Raw genomic sequence first — 26,150 nt, forward strand, 5'->3', positions numbered from 1 at the left:
CAAGTGAACGAGCTAGCGTAAGCATTATTTATTTATTTTTTTATTTTTACTAAAAAATCGAATTATTTATATTATTTAATAAATACGGTAATAAATCATTTTTGTTGATTTAGTAGAAATATTGGAAGAATTGAAAAAAATGAAATTTTCATTGAAAAAAATTCGTTCTTTATTATTATTTTTTTTACAAACCAGCATGTCTATTGTTTCCGGGTTAGACCATCATAATTCATAATGTATAAAGTCGTGGTCCCGTTGCGCGAACGAGAGCTTCCGTCGATTCGAATTTCAGATAGGTTGTCGAACCGATCCACACTGTACTTCACCAGCAGTGAACACAACGGGAACGACGCAAGCGAGAACGATGGTGCTTTTGCATTGCAAATGAATCTCGAGTGAAACGCGGAAATGGTGCGGTACGACATCACATGAAAGGGTGGGTTTAACTAACGCCAGTGAATTGGTTCGTACCCAAATACCAATATGACTGATACGACTTAAGATCACACTATTTTCTCTTCTCTTTTTTGATATGATAAATTATTAATATGTTTTCGCAACTTGCGTTGCGTTGGATATAAGATTCCATGAATATATTGTATATATTTCAAATTTTCAGTGCCATTTATTTTTAACTTCCCGCTACGAAAATTGAAAGTTATCAAAATAAGAGGTTATTGGTTTCGGTCAAATTTTCGAAAATCAAATTTTGAACAGATTTGGACATTTTGAGGTCTTAGGAAGCTATTTTAACTATTATCAAGATGCCTTCCGAGTGTATGTACACGGGGAGAATTATCTAATAAATTTTATTCATTACACAGAAAAAAATAATCGGTAGCAGCCACCAATTGCCAATCGGCAGCTACTACCGGTTATTTTTTGATAGCTGCTACCAATTGGCAATTGGTAGCTACTAACAATAATTTTTCAGTAGCCACTATTTATTATTTTTTGGTAGCCGCTATTGATTATATTATTATTATTGGTAGCTACCAATTAGCTATCGGTAGCTACTGACAATAATTTTTCAGTAGCCACTATTGATGATTTTTTGGTAACTGCTATTGATTATATTATTATTATTGGTAGCTACCAATTGGCAATCGGTAACTACTACCAACTATTTTTCGTTAGCTACTATCAACTATTTGTCGTTAGCTACTACCAATTATTTTTCGGTAGCCGCTACGAACTATTTTTTGGTAGCTGCTACCAACTGGCAATTGGTAGCTACTACCAACTATTTTTTGTTGGCTCTTACCAATTATTTTTCTGTAGCCGCTACTGACTATTTTTTGGTAGCTGCTACCAATTAGCAATCGGTAGCTACTACCGATTATTTTTCGGTAGCTACTACCAATTGGCAATCCGTAGCTACTACCAATTGGCAATCCGTAGCTACTACCAATTATTTTTCGGTAGCCATTATTGATTATTTTTTCGTCGCCCTTATTGATTATATTTCGGTAGCCGCTACCGAAAAATGATTGGTAGTAACTACCGATTGCCAATAGGTAGCTGCTACTATGTTTATCAGTGTACCATATTTTTTATTCATTTTCAATTTTGTTTTAAATTTTTTTACTGTAAGGCAGAACATAATTTTTTTTCGAGGTAGAAGAGCTCAAAAAAAATGTAGTCAAGAGTATTTTCAAACTCAAAAAGCCTGAAAATGAATTTACATCAATTTTTTCGTACTCGAGCTCGAAAAGGGGAGTTATGAGACTGATCCGGATGAACCGTTTTCCAGATTTCTTTTCAATTTCTAATATCCGTACAGTTAATTAATTACCAAAGAGTAAAAAAATTTTTGAATTGCTCAAGCACATTGTCGTTCGGAGACTTTTGTTCAAGTATGGTTGTGAACTGAGGAAATAATTTCTCAATGCTGGGCAATCAAGTTGCCAACTTGTAATTAGGGAAAGCTAACGAAAGCGAAAACTAACGAGTAGAAGAAAAGTAGTTAAAGGTAATAGACAAGTACAAAAAAAATGTAATGTTTCATTCTATTTTTATTTCTTCATGAATTCGCAAGATCGAGTACTTTTTTTTTTTTAATTAAAAAATAATTCACCGATTTATTTTTAATCTTTGAAACATGTAAATTCCTGATTAAAAATTTTTTTTGCCGTAAAAATATTATTTAACCAAAAATAATTATAAAAAAAATAAAGTTTGCTAATTACATTTTTTTTAAAGCTCGGAGGTAAAAAAAAAAAAATTGTTAACCCTGCGGGTCAGTTTCAAAACTTTTCGTTTTCTTACTGAAGCTTGAATATATAATTAAAAACATGTTGTTGACTTCTCTCTGTGTAAAAATCAACTTTTTGAAATATGAATTCTTTAACTAACTGAAGTCAATTTCTTTTTGTTTTATTTACTTTTTTTTTTTTTTTTTTTTTTTTTCAATTTAAACTTTTAGAGAAGGAAGTAAAAATTATTAATGGTAATCATTAATCGATAATTCACTTTGTACACCCTTCAACCAATTATCTCTGTCGCTCTCGCGTGAGTGAATATTTTATCTAACGAATTGGCGTTCACCAGTTTAAATCAATTTTTTTACTATACTACTACTACTACTACTGCTACGACAGGATGCTCACTTTTTTTCTGCCATTTTATCCTTCATTCATCCGTATACACATGATACGAAAGCAAATAAAAATCCGTGCTGTTGTTGCAAAATACCTCAACGTTGAGAACTACTGACGTTTATATTAATTTTGTTGGGTGATCATTAATTATGTTCAGGATATAGTGTATAAGAATGAAAAATCGTTGATAAAATAAATTTGTTGCACTAGCACTATTTTTATGATGGATAAGTCTTTTTATGAAAGTTCATGTTGAATCAAATAACCACGAAAATTTTTGAAAACCACTATTAAATGTAACTGATAAAACTTTAAGCGGATTTTCTTACATGAAAATAAAATAAAAGATAGAAAAATAAAACTTGGTAAATAGTGAACTTCATATTTCATGAGATTAATAATTACACGGCATAATATTTTCTAGATGATAAAATTATGTAAAAATAATCTTAAGCCTTGGATATTCGATGACAAAGATATGAAGGTTTTATTATTATTATCATTATTATTATTATTGTTATTATTATTATTATTATTATTATTATTATTATTATTATTATTATTATTATTATTATTGTTATTATTGTTATTGTTATAATTGTTATTATTATTATTATTATTATTATTATTATTATTATTATTATTATTATTATTATTATTATTATTATTATTATTATTATTATTATTATTATTATTATTATTATTATTATTATTATTATTATTATTATTATTATTATTATTATTATTATTATTATTATTATTATTATTATTATTATTATTATTATTATTATTATTATTATTATTATTGTTATTATTGTTATTATCGTTATTGTTATAATTGTTATTATTATTATTATTATTATTATTATTATTATTATTATTATTATTATTTTATTATTATTATTATTATTACTATTATTATTATTATTATTATTATTATTATTATTATTATTATTATTATTATTGTTATTATTGTTATTGTTATAATTGTTATAATTGTTGTTATTATTATTATTATTATTATTATTATTATTATTATTATTATTATTATTATTATTATTATTATTATTAATATTATTATTATTATTATTATTATTATTATTATTATTATTATTATTATTATTATTATTATTATTATTATTATTATTATTATTATTATTATTATTATTATTATTATTATTATTATTATCATCATTATTATTATTACTATTAGTATTATTATTATCATTATTATTATTATTATTATTATTATTTGATTTTTATTTTATAATTAAAATTAATTCATTATTATAAATAAAAAATACCCGGCTTATTTAAGTAATTGCACATATGCTTATATAGAATATGCATTTAGAGTCCAGATTAGTTTTTGAGTAAATGTTAATATAAATTCCTAGCACAAAATTATGCGAAGAACATTTTATTTCATACTCAACTTCATTTATTGTAATAACTAAAATTTTTTTGATTTCCATTTTTTTTTTTTTTTTTTTTTTTTTTACAATCAATGGTTGATAGTAATATAATATAAAAAGTCTCATCTATTATTTAATTTAGCATAATTAAATTAAAATAAAATTAATTATTACAGAAGGCTGATTTAGCAGTAGGGTCAATGACTATAAATTATGCAAGAGAGAGTGTAATCGACTTTACGAAGCCATTTATGAACCTCGGAATCTCCATACTCTTTAAGGTAAGATTCAGATAAAACAAAATAAAAAATATAATATATATATATGTTTAAAAATGAAAGAAAAAAAAAAATCTTCCGAACAAAATGTCTGCGGAGTTTTAATCGCACAGGCGGAATACCAGACTGTACTATTAGGGCAAGCAATTACGGACCTCTTGAGTAAACGTCGTGCATTTTAATCAGAAATTTTAAAATAAACTTAGAATTTAATAGTTGCTATTAAAATCGCTATAAATAATGAATACATATTTGTTTTATTACTATTCATGAGCTAGTTTCCATTATTTTGAAAAAAAAAGAATTTTTGGGTTTTCTGAAATTCGCGTGCGCACCAAATTTTCAAAAATTTTTCGCCGTCAAAAAGTTTGAATAAGCAAATGAAATGACAAATATTGAATCGTGACTTTCTCTTCTATAAAAGTCCGTTTTTTAAAAATAAATACGAAATTTCGAACGTCGAGTACTCTGTAATAACGATCTAATTATGCTTATTTCAAGCTTAATAAAAGTCTTTTCCCAAAGAACGAGTGTACTTCACTGAAAAACGAAAGTTATTAGCTTGTTATTTAACGTTTAAAAGTATAGTACCCATTTGTTACACCTTTGAAGTGTTAATTTTACCATAAGGGTCCGTGTGAAATCAACATACCGTAATGTGGGAAGTGTGGTTGCAACGCTTTTAACTCGCATGAAAAAATCATATATCCTAAAATTATACTGAATAATATAACACATTTTATATTACCATATAATTATTGATATAAGAAGTCATATGTATTAAAATAAATATTTTTTGCCGTTTTAATTATATAATTATATATTTTTAAACTATACAAATATGATATATAATATTATATGTTGGCATATATTCAAGCTATATGAACTCCATATATTGAAATCATATAAACACATAAGTCATTTTATAATGTTAATATATAAGCTAATATATATTATCGACTTATAAAATTTCAAGTCTAAAAGGTTTATTCCAAGCCTATATCAAGTGGTAAACCTAAAAAAGCTTAATTCAGTTTTTTTAAGTCAGAGTTGTAAATTGACATCCCCTGATTGAAACGCACACTTACATGTAAACATATATATGGTCAGATCTACTTAATATGTGCTGAGATATCCGTTCTTTCTTTATTAATCTGTACCTTTATTTTCTTTCCTGAGTTAAACTGATAAATTGAATGTTCATTTTCCCGATTAAAAAAATATTTATATTATATATTTTTAAGTATATTATCCAATATATAATGCGATATGTTGGGAAAATATAATGAAAATTATTTTTTTTTATAGCAGTTACTATACTTTAAAATATATGTCTGGATTATATTTCATTATATTGGAATTTATAACCGGGAAATTATATTTTGAAAATATACAATGCTCTATAATAAAATATATATTTTCTTTTATAGTTTATGTTATAAGAAAAAATATACTTTCAACTTATATAAACATTATATTCAAACATACATAAATTTTTGCCGTCTCATATAATTATATATTTTCGTATATAAAATAAAAATATACATTTTTTTCATGCGGGTACTTTGCGTTAAGCACATAATAGTACTAATCATTGATAAAAAATTCTACTTTTTGCTATTATTTATCAATTTTGCACGACTCATGATGCGAAGCATCAAAGAGCGCTTTACGATCGAAAAATTTTTTTCGCCTCATTTTGGCAGCTATTTTTATTTTTATAGCCTTGTTAGTTCACGGAATCAAGATATTTTGCATACTATTGTCGAGATAATTTAATGGAGATTAATTCCATATTTTTTAAAAATTGATTTACTGCAATAGAATCGGAAAAAAACACCAAAATAGGTCAAAAAATTTTTCTATCCGTCATGTATGAAACCCCGGAAACACTATAACTTGTAAAAAAATCCATTATTTGAGTTAAATTTAAAAAAAAAAAAATTCTAATCGACGATTGTAGCTCACTGAATGCGAATGATTAATTAATTAAGTGTCGTTTAATTACAATTAATAAAAAACGAAAACTACAAGACTATATCTATATATATCCATGTAAAATTAACATGGATGGTGATATATCTATATCTGTAGATATTATGTACATTTTATTTCACCAGGGGCGCCTGTGCATCACTTTCCTAGTACAGCTGTTTTTTTTTATTAAAATTTTTTTTTTCTTTTTTTTTTTTTGCACGACTCATGTGTTTTTTTTATTTCATTTCTTTTCAATTCAATTTTTTTTTTTTTTGTTTGTTTTTATTTGTATATATATATATTTTTTTTTTATTATTAATCGAGATATTTTAAGAAAATTCTTTTATAATTATAAAAAATTACTAATATAATTAAAAAAAAAAAAAAAAAAAAAAAAAAAAACAACAAATTTTAAATATTTAAAATTTATTCGTGCTTCCCGCCATTTTTTTCTTATTATTTTATTATTTAATAATAAATGAGCATTATGAGTCGGCACTTTTGGATTTTCAAAATTTTTTTAATATTGTTTTTACTGTGGGTAATACTTCACTTATATATTGATATAAGAAATTCTGCAAAGAAAGATATGTTTTGAGTCCTCAGAATATGATATCATAAAATAATGAATATGAGATTGTTTAGAATGCTAGCAGGTTCTGGTTAGTTTGCAAACATTTCAAATTTCATGTATACTACACACATAATCTACAGGAACTTTCAATGTCAATGTTTTATTAATAATTTATTATTTATAATTGTAAAGAGTAATTTTATGTGAACACTGATTTCATGGTAAGTTTAATGAATTTAAAACAAAGTTTAAATAACTCCACTTAACGCGTGCATATAAAACAAGTACTTAAGCACATACATAAATTCACTCATTTAGAACTCGGTGAGCAATCAGCAGAATTTATTAATAGAGTGTTTTGTATGTTGACTTGTATACATTAATTTGAAACAAAAAAATTTTAATGAATAGAGAATGAGGTGTTGCAAACTTCGCGAATAACTACAGGACAACAGCTACTTATTTCAATTACTTTCTTTAAATCGATTGATTGTACCTTCTGGAATTAATTAACCACTAGACTGAAAGAAGAAAACATTGAATTCAAGTAATCATTTCTGTTTTTTTAAATAAAAGGCAAAAAGTTAAAATCAGTTAATTATTCAGAAATTAAATACCAGGTTAAAAGGAGTGAGAATGTATCGAATATGGTAGAATTATTAATTTTTCAACTATACCTATTTTACAACGAGCGGAAGTACAATGCAGACCCGTTCGTTGACCTGTTTTGCGTAGGATAGGTCGGGATTTTAGAGCGAGAAGGGAATGAGTTGGAGAATAGAAGCTCTTGAATATTAGCTGACATTTTATAAATCGCTTTGCTCATGTGTTCAATAGACATAGCAAATAAAAAATATTAATTATAAAAATAAAAAGTTTGGAAAATCCAAAAGTGCGCACCTCGAACGTTCATGTTACAATAAAATATATAAGTTATTAATTTTCATTTTTAATTAAAAAATTTTTTAATAAACATCTAGAAAGAAATTTGTCTTTTTTTTTTTAATTTAGTTAATTCTATGACAGTTGGCATTAAAAAAAATTATCTGATGGTAAAGTAGAACTTTATGATATCAGCAAAGTTCGATGATAAAAAAAAACATTCCTGATAAAATTAAAAAATGGCTGCAGTGTGTTTTTTTACATGGCGCCGGTTTTAACAGAAATGATTTATTATAAAAAAAACGAGAAGGACTACAGTAGTGATTTTCGAAAAGGACCTTCTCTGCATAATTCTGAAGACAGTGAAAAAAAAAATAAAGTCATTTTGTCAAGCCGTTTACGAGATATCCGTGCCACAGACTTTTTTTGGACTACAGACTAACTGACGTCCACGATACAAATTTTTTATTAAACTTTTTTTTATTATAATATGTATCGGACAACTTAATGAAAGTATCAGTCTTATTAATTAGTATTTCCTCTTTAAATTAATGTGCTTTTTATAACGTGTAAGTGTAATATGAAAATAATATATACAGTTCAATGCGAAAAAATCGCGTGACCTTGACAAGTCCGTTATAAAGCACCTCTCCGCTTCGCGATCGAGGCATGCAATAATAACACTATCATAATGAAAAATGATTAATATTTTTAATAACAGTTAAATTATCTGAAACTCGTGTAGATTAGGGTGGCCCAAAAAAACCGACTGTTTTTTTTTCGAGTCTCTTATTAAAATTTGTTGGTTAACGATGTTTTAAGAAGCTTCTCCAAAAATCGACGATAAAAAATTTTCAAGAGGTCGCTCACGAATTTTGAAAATATCAAAAATGATTGAAATTCGGATTTTTTACTTAGAAATTTTTGTTTTGGTGGCAGCAATAGTTAATATTTGTAAAATCATGTCTATGCTGAAAATTACAGCCCAAAATTTAAATATTTAAACGGCGCTTAATAATTTTGAATATTAACTGATAATATGTGAGTATTACTTTGAATTAGTTTTTGTATTTTTTTATAACTCAATTATTGTCATTGCACTAAAATATAACTTTTGTATAACCAAAAATATACAGGACAGTCTTAAACAATAAAATTTGGTAAGTTTTGAATCAGCGAAAAAACCGAAAAATTGAATTAAAAAGTAAAAAAGTATGTAAATAACTTATTATTTCTATTTCCTGATTATATTTCCATTTATTGTGATGCAAATTGATGGTGAAAAAATCGAGAAGCTTTATTATCAATATTCAAGGGTCGCTCGAAAACCTTCAAAAGACAGCACTCGGAAACATTCAAAATTCTTGAGCGAGGTTTAAATATTTAAATTTTGGGCCTAAATTTTCAGCGTAGTCATGATTTCACAAATATAAACTATTGCTGCCACGAGAAAGAAAAAAATTTGAAATAAAAGTTCAAATTTAGATCATTTTTGATATTTTCAAAATTCGTGAGCGACCTCTGAACAAATACATAAAAATATGTATACGTCCTAGTAAAAATGTAACTTTTACAGCATAAATGTCTCTTGGCTTCAGTTAACTGAAACATTTTAACTGGATCGATACTTGAGCGAATGGCGTATGTGAACTGAATCTTCAACGTGGGCAATTAAGCTCGTTAATTAACGTGTTAGCAAGAACATTTCTCTTTAATGCATCAACAATTCTAATTCAATTTAAATATTACTGCAACAATGATGATAACGTGAAATTTAAAACTATTAAAACTCTTGAAATTTATTTCATTTACAAAAAATGATACAAAATCTGCTGAATTTGAAAACAGTTTATTTTTATTCAAATTAATTATTTAAGATATTAATAATAAAAATATATATTTTAGGTACCGACAAGTCATCCAGCTCGATTGTTCTCGTTCATGAATCCTTTGGCGATTGAAATCTGGCTATACGTTCTCGCTGCTTACGTTTTGGTCTCCGTGACAATGTTCGTCGTCGCACGATTTAGTCCTTACGAGTGGAATAATCCACATCCGTGCCATTCGGGCCCGACGGAAATTGTCGAGAATCAATTCTCCTTGGCAAATAGTTTTTGGTTCACCATCGGAACGCTGATGCAGCAGGGTAGCGATCTCAATCCAAAGGTATTTTAGATTCTTTTTTTTTTACTATAATTCATTTTACGACTACTTTCTCTTCGTAATAAACAGAAAAAATTATTTTTTTCAAAATCAATTATGAAAAAATTGTTTTTACCCCATAATTAGTTTCATTCAAAAAGAAATTATTTATTGAAATAGAGAACAAATGTTTGCGGTTATCTTTTACCGACCGTCGTTAGTCGTAGAGTAGGGGAATCGCCGCAATGTTAATTTTAATGCGATGCCGCTACGTTGATTTTGAAGTTTCATTAAGTTACATCAGATTCTTAATTTTTTATTTTCATTTTTTCTAAATAAATATTTTCTATGAAATTTATTTACTATTTATGCGACCACTCGGAAAAAAATAATCGGTAGCAGCTACCGATTAGCGATCGGTCGCCACTACTGATTATTTTAGTAGCAATTACCGATTGAAATCAGTAGCGTCTACCGAAAAATAATCGATAGTAGCTACCAAACAATAATAGGTAGTAGCTAAAGAAAAATAATCAGTAGCGGCAACCGAAAAATAATCAGTAGTAGCTACTAAAAAATAATCGGTCGCTGCTACCGAAAAATAATCAGTAGTAGCTACCAAAAAATAATCGGTCGCGGCTACCGAAAAATAATCGGTAGTAGTTACCAAATAATAATCGATAGTAGCTAAAGAAAAATAATCAGTAGCGGCTATTGAAAAATAATCAGTAGCAGCTATTGAAAAATAATCGGTAGCGGCTACTGAAAAATAATCGGTAGCGGCTACTGAAAAATAATCAGTAGCGGCTACTGAAAAATAATCAGTAGTAGCTATTGAAAAATAATCGGTAGCGGCTACTGAAAAATAATTGATAGTAGCTACCCAAAAATAATCGGGAGTTGCTAAAGAAAAATAATCAGTAGCAGCTACTGAAAAATAATCTATAGTGGCTACTGAAAAATAATCTATAGCTGCTCTTGAAAAATAATTTGTAGCGACTACTGAAAAATAATTAGTAGCTGCCACCGATTGTTTTTTCCGTGTAAAATCCATATTTTGTAACCGATAGAATCAACTGAGAACATTTTTGATAAATATGCCAACTTTACTTACAAGATCAGTCGCAGTGAGGGAATACCCGTAATTTCACAATATACTCGTAGCTACATAAATTTAAAAAAAAAAAATAAAGCAACTACATTATAGAAACTTTTTATATCGATAAATAAGACGTTAATACATGAATTGCTGAATCGGTTTAGAAAATAATTAATCATTAATTTTCCTAAAATTATCATTTAAAAAAAAAAAAAGCGGGAATTCCCTCATAGCGCGACGGACGAAAGGATAATATATAATTTGCTTACCCTCACTATCTCATCCAAGTCAGCTCTTTCGACAACTACATTTTGATTAAAAAGAAAAAAAAATATTTGAGTTTAAATAAAAGATAAATTCACCTCTGCTCGTTGCTTTAGCAAATAAATCACGATTGATATTTCACATTGCTGCGATTGGTGACTATCTCAATTTATGACATAGACCAACCAATCATAACTATTTCGTTTTGTAAACATATTCACTCTAAGTATATTTGTATATATTTTTTCTACAATTGTATATACATGAGCATATACACATATATGTTTCTAGAATCGATTAGTTTTCAATAATGAATTTTAAAAAAATAAATTCATGCATAAAAATCAATCACTTTCATAAAGTGAAAGAGTTTTTATAAAATTTTTATTGAAATATGCTCACGAAGCATTCACAAGTATAACCAAATTGATTATTTTTATTTGTAAAAAATATATATATATATATATATTTATACGTATGCAAAAGGAATATGAAATATAAGTGAGACAATTTTTCACAACGGTATATATTTTTTGTGGCGAACGATATATCTTTTGCACACATAGATACGTGATGCTTTGCATTCTAGTTGCTGAGTGAATTCCATGTTTCACTATCATCTGAAATGCTTACTTTAGAAAAAATCCCATAAATGATATTTATAACCTTTTTTTATGTTTAAAATCAATATTTAAAAGCAAATGCACACGAAAAAAACGGGCCTCGAAAATATTTAAATATTTAATATATATATATATATATATATATATATATATATATATATATATATATATATATATATATATATATATATATTATATATATATATATATATATATATATATATATATATATATATATATACATGTAAATAAAATTCCCTATATAAAAATATATCATCCGCGCATACTTTACACGGAGAGAAGTGAATGATATATTCTCCAATGTGAGATAGTAATTATTACTATGTAGCATGGTAATGCAAGTTTTTTAGCTGTATTATTTATTTGACATAGTATTTTGTTCGATGTTGAATGGTAACGCTAACCACGCTAGCATGGTAATCATTACTATGCTAGCATAGGAATGATTACCATGCTACATTGGAACCATTCCTATGCTACATTGTAATTATTACAATTTCGATGAAGCTGCTTCCATTTGAAGGTAGTAAGGTTAATATTAAAATAAGGTTTTATAATTAAAAAATTAGGTTGTTTAATTAATAATGAATAAATTTTTAACTAATTAAAAAAATTTTTAAATTAAATAATAAATATTAACATTAACATATTTTAACATGGGTTATTTTTATTAGAAAAATATTATAATAATTTAATTATTTATTGAAAATACATTTAATTAATATTTTATTGCAAGTAAAATTATTAATTATGAATTATTAATGTAGAGGAAGTTAACAATTATCTAAATTAAAAATATTAAATCCAGCGCTTTGGAATATACATCTTACCGTCTGCAGCAGTGACGATACGTGTGGTAGAATAACATTTTAAATCAGAATACAATAGACAATGATACTTTGTCAAATAATACTTGAGTTTCGTATGATTGATAATTTTCATTAAAATAATATTCATTGATATAAGTAGTAATTAAGATTAATATATGTACAGGTTATATTAGACATATATACTATATAGCAGCACTTAATATTGAAACTGATTTCACGCTATTCAGTATCGGAGTCAGTACCATTCTAGCATGGCTTTGATTACTATGCTACAAAGTAATATTTACCAGTAGCATGATTACTATGCAGTATGGTAAATATTACCAGAAGAATGGTAATCATTCCCATGCTACATAGTAATGATTCCTATGCTTTAAAAAATAGGACTGGTTACCATGTTGAATGGTAATTATTACCATTCTCTTCTCTCCGCGTACTTGATGTTAAAAAAAGAAAAAAAATTTTTATCGATTTGATAAAAAACAAACGAATAATTTTGTGATATTTTATAGGCAACAAGTACTCGGATTGTAGGGGGGATTTGGTGGTTCTTCACCCTAATAATAATTTCATCATACACAGCAAATCTTGCTGCATTTTTAACTGTCGAACGAATGATCACGCCAATAGAAAATGCTGAAGACCTTGCTGGACAAACGGATATTACTTATGGGACACTTGACAGCGGTAGCACCATGACATTTTTTCGAGTAATTTAATAATAAATTAAAGTATAAGTTTATAATAATTTATTAAATAATAATATTTAATAATGAAAATTTAATTTCAAAAGGATTCAATGATTGAAACTTACAAAAAAATGTGGCGCTTTATGGAAAATAAGAAACCATCTGTATTTGTTTCTACATATGAAGAAGGGATCCAGCGGGTACTACAGGGTGACTACGCATTCTTGATGGAGTCAACTATGCTAGACTATATTGTACAGCGTGATTGTAATCTCACCCAAATTGCTGGGTTACTTGATAGTAAAGGATATGGAATTGCGACACCAATGGGTATAATAATTATCTTTTATTCTTGTTTAAGTAGTCAGCCTTGTTTCCGGTCCCCAAAAAAACAAGTATTACAAAGATAAGAAATACTTTTGAAAAGTGATTCGAAATAAAAGAATGAGAAAAAGAGCTAACCTAAAAAATTCCTGCTGTTTTTGCAATTAGTTCTAGAACCATTTTTTCCGAGTACACTGAAGTGACCATTTCAGTGTAAATTTATTAATTGCTTATTGGTTACAGGGGAGAGTAGGGTCAATTGAACCAAAAATACTTTGACATGTTTTTATTATGAATAAAAGCAAAATGATAATTTTTTTACGAAATTATAATTTATTGTAGACTATCATTTCTCATAAGCACACAACTTAACAAATGATGAAAATTTTTAATAAATACGAAATTGTACAACTGCATCTAATGGTTCAATCGTCCACTTTGCGGGGGCAATTGAACCACTAGTCGGGGACAATTGAACCAAGAGTATTAGAACCACAAACGAATGACTTTAATGAATAATTTACTATTCCTTACAGCTGAAAACTAAAATTACAACATTTCTAATAATATTTATTATTTTATATAACATTATATGTTATAACAATCACTTTTAAAACTTCTGTCAATATAATTATTTTTTTTCTTGGTTAGGTTAGCTTGTTTTCACATTCTGTCAAGATGCGCGCGCATGTCTGATGCTCACAGTGTGATTCGTGTGGTTCAACCGTCCCCGAGAGTACTGGTTCAATTGACCCCATATGATTTTATTGAAATAATTAGTTTAAAAAAAAATATTCAAGAACTATTTCACTAGAAGTAAAGTTAGAAATTTATGACTAATATATGTAAGAAGGTATTGCAAAAAAATTTTAAGATTACATTTGAAAATTAAAAAATTATTAAACAATTTGTCAAGAGCTGAAAAAAAAGTTCAGATGCCTAAAATCACAAAAACTTGAATTTTTTTAAATTAAATCATCATAATGGTTCGAAATTTTGGTCAGACTAAGGTTTAGTGTATTAAAATATAATTCCAAGGACGACTCAATTTTATATTTTTTTCGATTTTTTAAGCTTACTGGTTCAGTTGCCCCATGGTTTAATTGACCCCACTCTCCCCTACCATTTATTCTCTACTAATCACAGGTTCGCCATGGCGAGATAAAATTTCACTGGCAATATTAGAGCTTCAGGAGAAAGGCGAAATTCAAATGCTGTATGACAAATGGTGGAAAACTCCTGGAGATACTTGTATGAGAACTGAAAAAGGCAAAGAAAATAAAGCTAATGCTTTAGGTATTTCTAATATAGGTATGTAACTATTTATGTATTAATTATTATTTCTAATTAAATTAATATATTTACAGTTACAATAATATTTTTTTTAAATTTCATATTAAAGGTGGAATATTTGTCGTTTTATTATGTGGACTTGCATTTGCTGTATTAGTCGCAATATTTGAATTTTGTTATAATTCAAAACGAAATTCCATATCTGAACGGGTAAGTTGGAACAAATATAAACGTTGCCAGAAAATATGACAACGCGCATTTTTCCATTCGCCTTTACACTTGCATTTATTATAGTTGGCATGAATTCAAGTTACATTTATTTCTGCTATTAAATTTATAATAAAAATTTTTAAAAGACCATAATACAATAAAAAAAAATTTCTTTGATATGTTTGCATGATCTATAAGCATGAACTTATCGACTGAAGCATGCTAATCAGCTAATCACTCTCCAGGGATTAATAATGAGTAAAGGTGAGTTTTTAAATTTTAATTAAGGCAGAACTCTATTTAGAGCGCCAAAAAAAAAACTATCTCTTATGAATTGTTAATGATATTATAAAGAAAGATATGCATGCAGGGATTATTAGGCTGAATAAATAAGGTACCCGCGGGTAATAAGGCCTGTTGGGTAATAAGGCCTAAGTGACAGAAATGATATTTAAAATAACCGCCTTCGCTAAAGGCTACTCTAGTAGAAGGGTCTTGCATAGATCTTACGACAAATTTATAGAGTCCCGATACCACGTTCCCTGTCTTCTATATTCCATTATCCGTAATATGCTGTTGCGCAGAAGAAATTATAGAAAACAATCTAGTCTTCTGACTCTTAAAAAGTATTGTTGCTAAATTTAAGTGATGATTCATCTCTAATACCAATTTTATTAAGTATAGTTAAACTATTCCAGTTTGTTTAACCCGTATCACAATAACAATAATTTAGTAGATAACAACAATAGTAATGTCAACAACAATAATTTACCACAAAACTCAGTTTCTCAGAATTTAGCATCAAATAGTTAATTAGCATCCAATAGTAAATTAACTTCAAATAATCCGATTTTACCCCAAAACAATTTGTTTCAAAGTCTCATTCATCAAAGAAATCTTAATAACAATAGACCAAGTAATTACCTTAGTCACTTACAGCAAAATAATTCAGATAATTTACAAAACCAAAATTTCCTAAACATTCATGCCCTGCTTAAAAAATCCGATAGATTCTTATAGCCAAGGTATAAGGCCCTATACTTAACTATAGCACTTCTCATAGAACTTATTTATTCTTATAAAATGTCTATGGGAATTTATAAGAAACTATTGGATTCTATAAGATTTTCTAAACGGTGATCTTTTGCCAGCTGTTTCCGAACCAGTCGTTCCAGGAACTGCTTTTGGGACATACCTTATTACCCTACCGTATTAAAATAAGGCCTATTCGTATGGTTTTTGTAAAAGTATAATTTTTTGTTTGTTTATGGTAAAAATTACCATTACTTTATTACATTTTATGGCTAATTGAAATAAAGATTAATGATACACCGATAATTAAATGCAATATTTTCGATTCTATTCAAAATCTCCCTTCGCTAGGCCTTATTACCCGCTGGTACCTTTCACTTACAGACAACAGTAAATTTTTGTAACAATATATCAATACGAAATCAATAATTTTTCAAGTTCATTTTGCAAAATTTCTTAGTGAAAAGACAAAAATATATGAATAACTAACAATAATTTCATTTTCAATATAGACATCATCAACTGTACAACCACCTCCTACATGCTCAGGCTCACTGCAAGCAATTCCGCAGAGTATGCAACAGCAGAATCAGCAGCAAGAATCTCTTTGCACTGAAATGATGCGTGAACTTTATCATGCATTACGCTGTCGCCCATCGTCTCATAGACGACGAGCATGCGAGAAATGTTTGACCCATGTTGTGGGTTACCCATTAGACAATTTTACTTCGGCCCCTTTCAATGGAATGAGATCTCAGGTAAATTGTAGACAAGATCATTTAATCATCCTAGTTCTTACACTGATAGAAAAACTATCTTGATTCAACAAAAATTTTTACTTCAAAATGTGGTTCTTATTTCAAAATTTCAATTGTTTTAATTCAAGAAATAAGTCTGAACCAAAAAATTGAAATTTTCGGATAGAGGGAAAAAATTCTTCGCTTGAGAATTTTATTCTTCGATGAAGCCTTTTTTGTTTTGAAACAAAATTCTGACATATTTCGCTTAAGAATTTCTTGCTTTTGGATCAAGATAGGCAAAGTGTAGGTTAAAGACATTACCGACTTGTTTCGAGAATGGCGCGATTTTTAAATCAAGATATCAATTTACTCAGCTTGAAAAAAAACTTTTTTTTTATTCTAAAAATAAAAAATTTTAAAGTGATTTTTTAGGACTACATTCATTTACTTCAAATATGTTAAAGTAGAAATTTATTTTAAAAAAAATTTTTTTTTTCATTACTTTAAAAACATCTTCTATCAAGGAATTATTACTTGAACCAAAAATTAAAAGTTCTTAAAATAATAATCCGACATTTTTAGTTGAAGACAAGTGGTCTTGCTTGAAGAATTCGATAGTATCGATTGAAGATAATATAGTTTCGGGTCAAGACACGAGAGTTCAATCAAAGATACAAAATCTTTCGAGCCAAGAAAATCTAAATCAAGACAAGAATTTTTTGAAGCAAGACAATTGCTTTTCTTCAGAAATAAATTCTTGGCTCAAGAAAATATTTCTTGAATCAATATAAAATTTCTATCAGTGTAATGAATTTAATTCAACATTACAATAGACATCATTTAAAAAAAAATTGTTTTTTCATCGTTTAATACACTAATGCTTAATTTTTTTACAGCAGAGCAGTCTAGGAGTGTCAAATGAATTACCTCCATCTCACCTTCACTTACATCATAATACTTTGCATGATTAAGAAGAATATAAATAGTTAAATAAATGAAAAAATAAAATCTAAAAAAAGTTTGTCATTGTAAATGAAATAAGTACTAAATAATTTGATAGTTTATTATAAATTTTCAATGTATATTATTCGATTTAAATAATTGTAACATTTTGAAAAATCATTTAATACAAAAATGTTACACTCAATTGACTCGAATTGTATAAAAAATACACATAGAATTAGTTAAGTTGTCAAAGATCATCAGTTGTGATCTCAAAGAATTATTAATGGTCTCGTTATGAAACCGGATGATTACCTTTAATTTTGCATGGTACTGATAATTATCATTCAATGATTTTTGCAGCCGTGTTATCAAAAATAGTCACTAGCGTCTTTAATCAATTTTAAGATGAATTTATAAAGCATGCCGGACTTATTTGTAAATACAAATCGCGTATATATATATATATATAATTATTAGTTAAATGTATTCATAAAATAAATATTATAAATAATATTTAATAATAATAACGATTATAAGTAATAATAATAATTAACTTAGAAATAATTACTCAATGTTTTATATTATTTTTTTGTACATACGAATTTGAATCCTCAATAAATAAATAAATATATCAATATGGAGCATTCCATGCCAAATCAAACATCTCAGAATTTTGTGAATTTTTGACCATTTAAATTGTTCTGCTTTGTACTGAAGTTGATCGATTGTTTTCCAGATTCTTATAAACGCTTTTATGAACTTCCAGAAAATTGGAGCCATCGGGTCAGTAAAAATGGAAATAATATTATTTTTTTAATAGCAATATTATTATTTTGCATTAAAAATGGATTTTTTTCCTATTATACACTAAGCAGCTTATACGCGACTGGAAACGTATCCATATTGCCCCAAAGAATACTTAGATAAAAAAAATTATCTGATGGTAAAGTAGAACCTTATGATATCAGCAAAGTACGATGATAAAAAAAAACATTCCCGATAAAATAAAAAATGGCTGCAGTGTGTTTGTTTACATGGCGCCGGTTTTAACAGAAATGATTTATTATAAAAAAAACGAGAAGGACTACAGTAGTGACTTTCGAAAAGGATCTTCTTTGCATAATTCTGAAGACAGTGAAAAAAAAATAAAGTCATTTTGTCAAGCCGTTTATAAGATATCTGTGCCACAAACTTTTTTTGGACTACAGACTAACTCACGACCACGCTACATATTTTTTATTGAACTTTTTTTTATTATAATATGTATCGGACAACTTAATGAAAGTATCAGTCTTATTAATTAGTGTTTCCTCTTTCGATTATTGTGCCTTTTATAACGTGTAAGTGCAATATGAAAATAATATATACAGTTCAATGCGAAAAAAAAGCGTGATCTTGACAAGTCTGTTATAAAGTACAACTTTTCTGCTTCGCGTTCGAGGTGTGCAAAAAATATTTTTTATTTCATTCACCAATTTGCCCATATGAAAAAACAATATATGGCTAAAATATATGAAATCATATATGTTTGCAACGAAAAAATATATTATATATTATATTGTATATTATAAAAATTCATATAGTGATTTTGGCCTATTTAATATAAAATTATATACAGTATTAAATATATGTATTCCATATATGTAACTTATGTTTTTTATATTAAGCCATATACATTTACATTTACCTTATAATATATTGTATTGATATATTTCCTTTTATATTCAAAAAATATGAAATTTTTATATGAAATGTAATATATGATAGCATATAATTTATATTATATATGGCACCATATATTTTCTTCGTTATATTTTAGCATATATCTTATTCGGTATATGTATATGTATATGGGTATATTATATATTCGCTTCAAATTAACTAATTTCGAGAATTTTATCTGGAATTTAAAGAGTATATTGAAATTTAGATCTAATTTAATTGGACTGGGTCATACGAATAAAAAACTTTTTTTTCCATACACAATATAAATATATGTTTTTATATATGATCAAAGTATATTTCTCGTATATGATATAAATATATATTTTTATGTATGACAAAAATATAGTTTTCATATATGACAAGAATATATATTTTCATGTATGATAAAAATATATTTTTTGAATATGATTGACATATATATTTTATATATGCTAAACATATACGAACTCATATATGATAAATACTATATTTTTCAATTTAAAAAAAAATATATCAGAAAATAGTTAAATTGGCCACATATATTTTTTCAGCAGGTGATGGGTTTTTTGCCTTACAACTAAATGGTTCAAAAATAATTAAATGCACTATTATTATTATTTTTTTTTATATAACATCATTTATTCAAGGATGACATAAATGACAAATAACATATCGCTTTTATGAAACTATAACATTTTTTAGTATTCATAATCTGTTACAAGTTAAAAGAAATCACATTATATGACCCTTCTAGTTTTATAAAATCTTTCAATTCGAATCTCTAATTATCACGACAGCTTATTACTATTAACTAATTAACAATTAAAAGGGCGAAGAAATAAAAACATTTTCATAGATGAAAATATAATCGAAACTGATTGACTTCATACGTCAGATCAAGTTGAAAATTCGGTGACAGTTCATGACTAAATTAGGCAATGACCGCAAGCTTAAAAAAGCCAGTGAACTGTCGATGACATTCATAAATAAATATGTCAACATCTGGTATTAAAAGTTTAATCAGTTTCAATTTCACAAAATTATCGATACAATCATATAAATTTAATGACAGTAAATAAAATTATTTGAGATTCGAATCTTAGATTAATATTAAATCTCTTTACCATTATATTACATATTTATATTAGAAGGGCTTCAAATCACTTGAATTTATCACACAATTACTTTTCTAATATGTGATATATATTGATTACAATTAATATCTTTTATTTAGTTTAATTAAAGAAGAAAATTTAGATAAAAATAATTACTTTTATTTTTCGTACTCTCATAATATCGAATTTTTAATTTATTTTGCCTTCATATATTTGACTATATTTCAAGGCATTACTGCATGATAATATATCATTCAATTTAAAAAAACTTTTAAACATTTTTATGTAACTCATGCCGAAGAATTCGCCATAAACTGGCTAAAAGCCTCATAAAATTTTATATTAATATACAATTTTCTCTGATTAGCCAAAAAAGTCGTTTAATATATATTACAACATTCTTTTTTATATTGAACCACTGAATTTGAGTAAAATGAGCGAAGTATATCCCTACAAATAATTCAAGCCAATAACTGATCACCTTTCCTTATTAACATGACCGAAATCTCTGGACTGCGCATGCGCTTTGATTAATCAGGACACGCATGCGTAGATCGAGGCAACGTCAGCTGGATTTTATAACCTTACATATCTCTACTAATTGGTATGACATAACCAAAGATAACTTTTTTTGAGTCAAGTTTTTTTAGGGAGTAGTATTAAACAAAGTATTCAATTTTGAAAAGTATAAATCTTTTTTTTTAACAAAGTAAATTATTTCTATAACTCATGACGTTGACTTTAAACATTTAACGGCGTTTTTCTCCATGCACTCTCTACATCTCGATGAAAAAAGACTTTTTACGATTGTATAAAATTGGACAGAGAAAATGGCTCGATCTAATTGTAAACAATCGTACATACTTATATATAATTATATACAGTCATATACAATCGAATATAATTGTATATATTTTGTATAGAATTTGTATAAAAATCTATATAATTATACACAAGCATATACATTCATATATAATTGTATATAATTTGAATACGATTCTATATAATTGTACACAAGCATATGCATTCATATATAATTACGTACTGTATTCATATAAATTATATAAAATTATATACAATTCTATATAACTAGATATAAATATACATTTGTATATAATTATGTACAATCCTATATAATTGTATACAAATATATACGTTTCTATATAATTATATACTGTATTCGTATAGATTTTATATAATTATATACAATCCAATATAATTGTATACAAATAGATACATTTGTATATAATTTTATTCTTTTCTACATTTTTATACAGGATTATATACGATTACAGATACTTGTATATAATTATATAAAAATTTAATATAATTATGCATCAACTCTTTCCAATTGTATATAGTTCATATATACCTGTATACAGTTATACAAAATTTTTTTCATCGGGATGAACTATTGTATACATATAGTGACATCGAGTGTTACAATGATTCCACATGATGTATAATGTACTCTTTTATAAACTATAATTTTTTTAAAATCCTTAATTAACATTCTGATGTTTACTTCATATTCATGCATTTTTTTTTGTTTTTATTATATTATTATTAAACACTCATTGCTCATAGAACAATTTACAAGAAAAAATTATTTAAATGATAGTTTCGAATATATAAATATGGATGGACCCCATAAAAATATTAACGCAATCTTTTGTATCCGTCTGTATTTTTAATAACTACGGACATATTGTTAATTTGTCTTATTTATATAATATTTTATGTCATATATTAATTAATTACATTAAGCAAAATAATATATCAATGTATTTTATTCACCATTGAAATATTTATCTTCATTATCAACGTTCATAGTTGTTATAATTATATATTATACTTATTAATAATTACAAGTAATAGTGATTTATAAATTTATTTTTTAATTATTTTATACTTTTGACATTTTAAATTCAACGACTCGCTCATATTATTTTATCGATACGCATTATTCATTTTTCTTACTATTATTTTTTCAATCACGTCTTCGTATTTTTTTCTTAACTTTTCGTTAATATTAACGAAGAATAAAAAAACTTTTGTTGCTTTCTATATATGATAATATTTGTAATAATTAAAAGAAAAATATACAAATGTAAGAATTCAGTGTTGCAATAACAGTTTTTTTTTTATCGATTCAGTCCCTCTAAGAGATCATTTCACGAAGTCTTATGGTATTACTTAATATAAATAAATATATAGATGTATGTATATATATATATTTGCTTTTTATTATATTTATTATAAGTGTTACCATAAATCCACGTACTCATGTTCATATTTCCTATATTATAAATATGTCCTGCGAATTCTCCGCAGGACTCGACAAACTGCCAATAAGGGACTGTTTTGTACCAAAAAAAAAATTACTTAAAATATAAAATAATAATAATTAATATAATATTAATGTAAGGGCTAAATAGAAAAAGAAAAAAAATTCTTAATGTTGCGGGATTTGTTTCAGTAGAATTATATATATATATATATATATATATATATATATATATATATATATATATGTATATATATATATGTATATATATATATATATTTTACGGGTGTGCGAATTGTTCGAGCCTATATAATTTTATACAATTCTATGCATTTGTATATAATTATATACTGTATTTATATAGAACATACATATAATTATATGCAATTTTATTCAATCGTATGCAACTGTATATATTTGTATATAATTACACACTGTATTCATATAGATTACATATCATTATATACTGTATTCATATAGAATATATATATATATAATTACATACAATTTTATTTAATTGTATGCAACTATATATATTTGTATATAATTACACACTGTATTCATATAGATTACATATAATTATATACAATTTTATATAATTATGCATTACTTCTATCCAATTGTATATAATTCATATATAACTGTATACAATTACATAAAATCTTTTTTTAGCGGGTATTCGAAAATTTTTGAATTCTTCGTAAAGGTTCGAATAATTGGAAAAGTTTCAAATATCTTAAATATTCGTAAAAGCTCTTATTTAAAAATTCAATTCGATTTGAACACGATTCGCACACCCCTCATATATATATATATATATATATATATATATATATATATATATATATATATATATATATATATATATATATATAATGAATTAAATTTAAAATATCAAAAATAAATGAAGTCCCTAATGATTATATAAAAAAACGTGATAAATAATTTTTTTTAACAAAATGCCGGTCTATAAGCCGTTTCAATTATTGAATATGTTGTTATCTATCTTACTTAATATTCATGATTTAAATTATTTAAATAAAAAATTCCAAATAAAATAATAAAATAATAGAATTTATAATCAATTTTTCATATTCTCTATTAAAAAAATTTAATATCAGATTTTTTTTTATCTATCGAAAATGAAATAAAAAAAGACAGAAAAATAATTTTATCGCATCTATATAGTTGTTTATATTTTCGATCACTGAATACTGTGTTTCGGATTCATATGATAACCTTTTTCAAAAATTCAAATATATTTAATGTTCGACATTCGTAATCTGGACTCAAAAAGTAACTCTACAATTAGCATTCAAAATGTCACTGATCCATTATTTCGTCTGATATGTCAATATATAGTGAGACAACTTCTAACAATTAATTCACATATATCTACAAAGTGTTACAACGTTTTTTTGTTTATATTCTGTTACACAACTTTTTTTCCGCGTTTGCTAATAAAATTTACTAAATCGTAACATTTTATTTCTTTCCCAATTGTTAATTGTTCCGTAAGTTTATATTAATTTTAATAAATACTATTATTACTGAATTTGAAAGACGTAAGATTCGATAAGTTTATTGAAGCTAAGTTAAATCTCAAGCGTTATTTATTTATCGAATAGTGTATGCTTTGTGCCACGTGTTAAATGTTATATATTTACTTTATTTATTTAACTAGATGATAATTTAAATTAATAATCCATTAATGACAAGATTATTTATTTTAAACGTCAACTATTGGTCTTTTGATAGATAATAGATTATTTTGCTCCCGAAATTTTTTATAAATAGATTATAGTGTTTAAAGCAATTTATTTATTCGCGCGCATACGCATGTCACAATTTGTATCAAGTATCAGTTTATAATTCGTGTTATGATTCAATCTATCAGTCATCTGTAAGGTCAAAAATGTTGTGCTTTAACATAACCTTCAAGTTAACAGACAATGATTAATTTTCGGATTTTTTTTTAACAAATCAATTTTTAAAAATAAAGGAGAGTGGGTGCAATTGAACTAGCAAGCTTAAAAAATCGAAAAAAATGTAAAAATGGGTCGTCCTTGGAATTATATTTTAATACACTAAGCCTTAGTCTGACTAAAATTTCGAACCAATATGATGATTTAATTTTTAAAAATTCAAGTTTTTGTGTTTTTAGGCATCTGAACTTTTTTTTTAGCTCTTGACAAATCGTTTAATAATTTTTTAATTTTCAAATGTAATCTTAAAATTTTTTTGCAATACCTTCTTACATATATTAGTCATAAATTTCTAACTTTACTTCTAGTAAAATAGTTCTTGAATATTTTTTTTTAAACTAATTATTTCAATAAAATCATATGGGGTAAATTGAACCTGTACTCTCGGGGACGGTTGAACCACACGAATCACACTGTGAGCATCAGACATGCGCGCGCATCTTGACAGAATGTGAAAACAAGCTAACCTAACCAAGAAAAAAAATAATTATATTGACAGAAGTTTTAAAAGTGATTGTTATAACATATAATGTTATATAAAATAATAAATATTATTAGAAATGTTGTAATTTTAGTTTTAAGCTGTAAGGAATAGTAAATTATTCATTAAAGTCATTCGTTTGTGGTTCTAATACTCTTGGTTCAATTGTCCCCGACTAGTGGTTCAATTGCCCCCGCAAAGGGACGATTGAACTATTTGATGCAGTTGTACAATTTCGTATTTATTAAAAATTTTCATCATTTGTTAAGTTATGTGCTTATGAGAAATGATAGTCTACAATAAATTATGATTTCGTAAAAAAGAAATTATCATTTTGCGTTTATTCATATAAAAAAAAAAATGTTTAAGTATTTTTGGTTCAATTTGCCCCACTCTCCCCTATTTTCTTTATCATTATTCATGTTTTTGAAAAAAATAAAAAAATTAGACCCCGACTAAATTCAGTGTAATATCTCAACACAATATTTTTAACTGTGGGTTCATATTTTTCTGTTTATATTTACGTATTTATACTTTCTTACTCTGTATTTAATTTATATGAATTTAATTATCAAAGGCATAGATATTCGTTGAACGCTACGTTATTGATCTGTTGCTTTGAAATTGTAGTTTTATATAT

At 26.1% G+C, this 26,150-nt stretch overlaps 1 protein-coding gene across 5 annotated transcripts in view; it reads left to right on the forward strand.

Annotated features, from left to right (window-relative positions):
• LOC103571356 (glutamate receptor ionotropic, kainate 2) overlaps window positions 1-19,413 on the forward strand; it is a 122,004-nt gene extending 102,591 nt beyond the window's left edge. For 3 of the 5 annotated variants that reach the window (XM_053741044.1, XM_053741048.1, XM_053741046.1), the window contains 8 exons: window positions 4,192-4,296; window positions 9,632-9,892; window positions 13,218-13,415; window positions 13,499-13,724; window positions 14,865-15,029; window positions 15,121-15,221; window positions 16,766-17,011; window positions 17,890-19,413. In XM_053741044.1, coding sequence (XP_053597019.1) covers window positions 4,192-4,296; window positions 9,632-9,892; window positions 13,218-13,415; window positions 13,499-13,724; window positions 14,865-15,029; window positions 15,121-15,221; window positions 16,766-17,011; window positions 17,890-17,964 — 1,377 coding nt within the window. In that variant the 3' untranslated portion in view covers window positions 17,965-19,413. Of the gene's footprint in view, window positions 1-4,191; window positions 4,297-9,631; window positions 9,893-13,217; window positions 13,416-13,498; window positions 13,725-14,864; window positions 15,030-15,120; window positions 15,222-15,419; window positions 15,486-16,765; window positions 17,012-17,889 lie in introns of those variants that run through there. The other 2 variants (XM_053741047.1, XM_053741049.1) reach the window with 2 other exon arrangements.
• Window positions 19,414-26,150: the final 6,737 nt, after the last annotated feature.

The sequence above is a fragment of the Microplitis demolitor genome, chromosome 8 (assembly GCF_026212275.2).
Source record: "Microplitis demolitor isolate Queensland-Clemson2020A chromosome 8, iyMicDemo2.1a, whole genome shotgun sequence".
Classification (NCBI taxonomy): Eukaryota; Metazoa; Arthropoda; class Insecta; order Hymenoptera; family Braconidae; genus Microplitis; species Microplitis demolitor.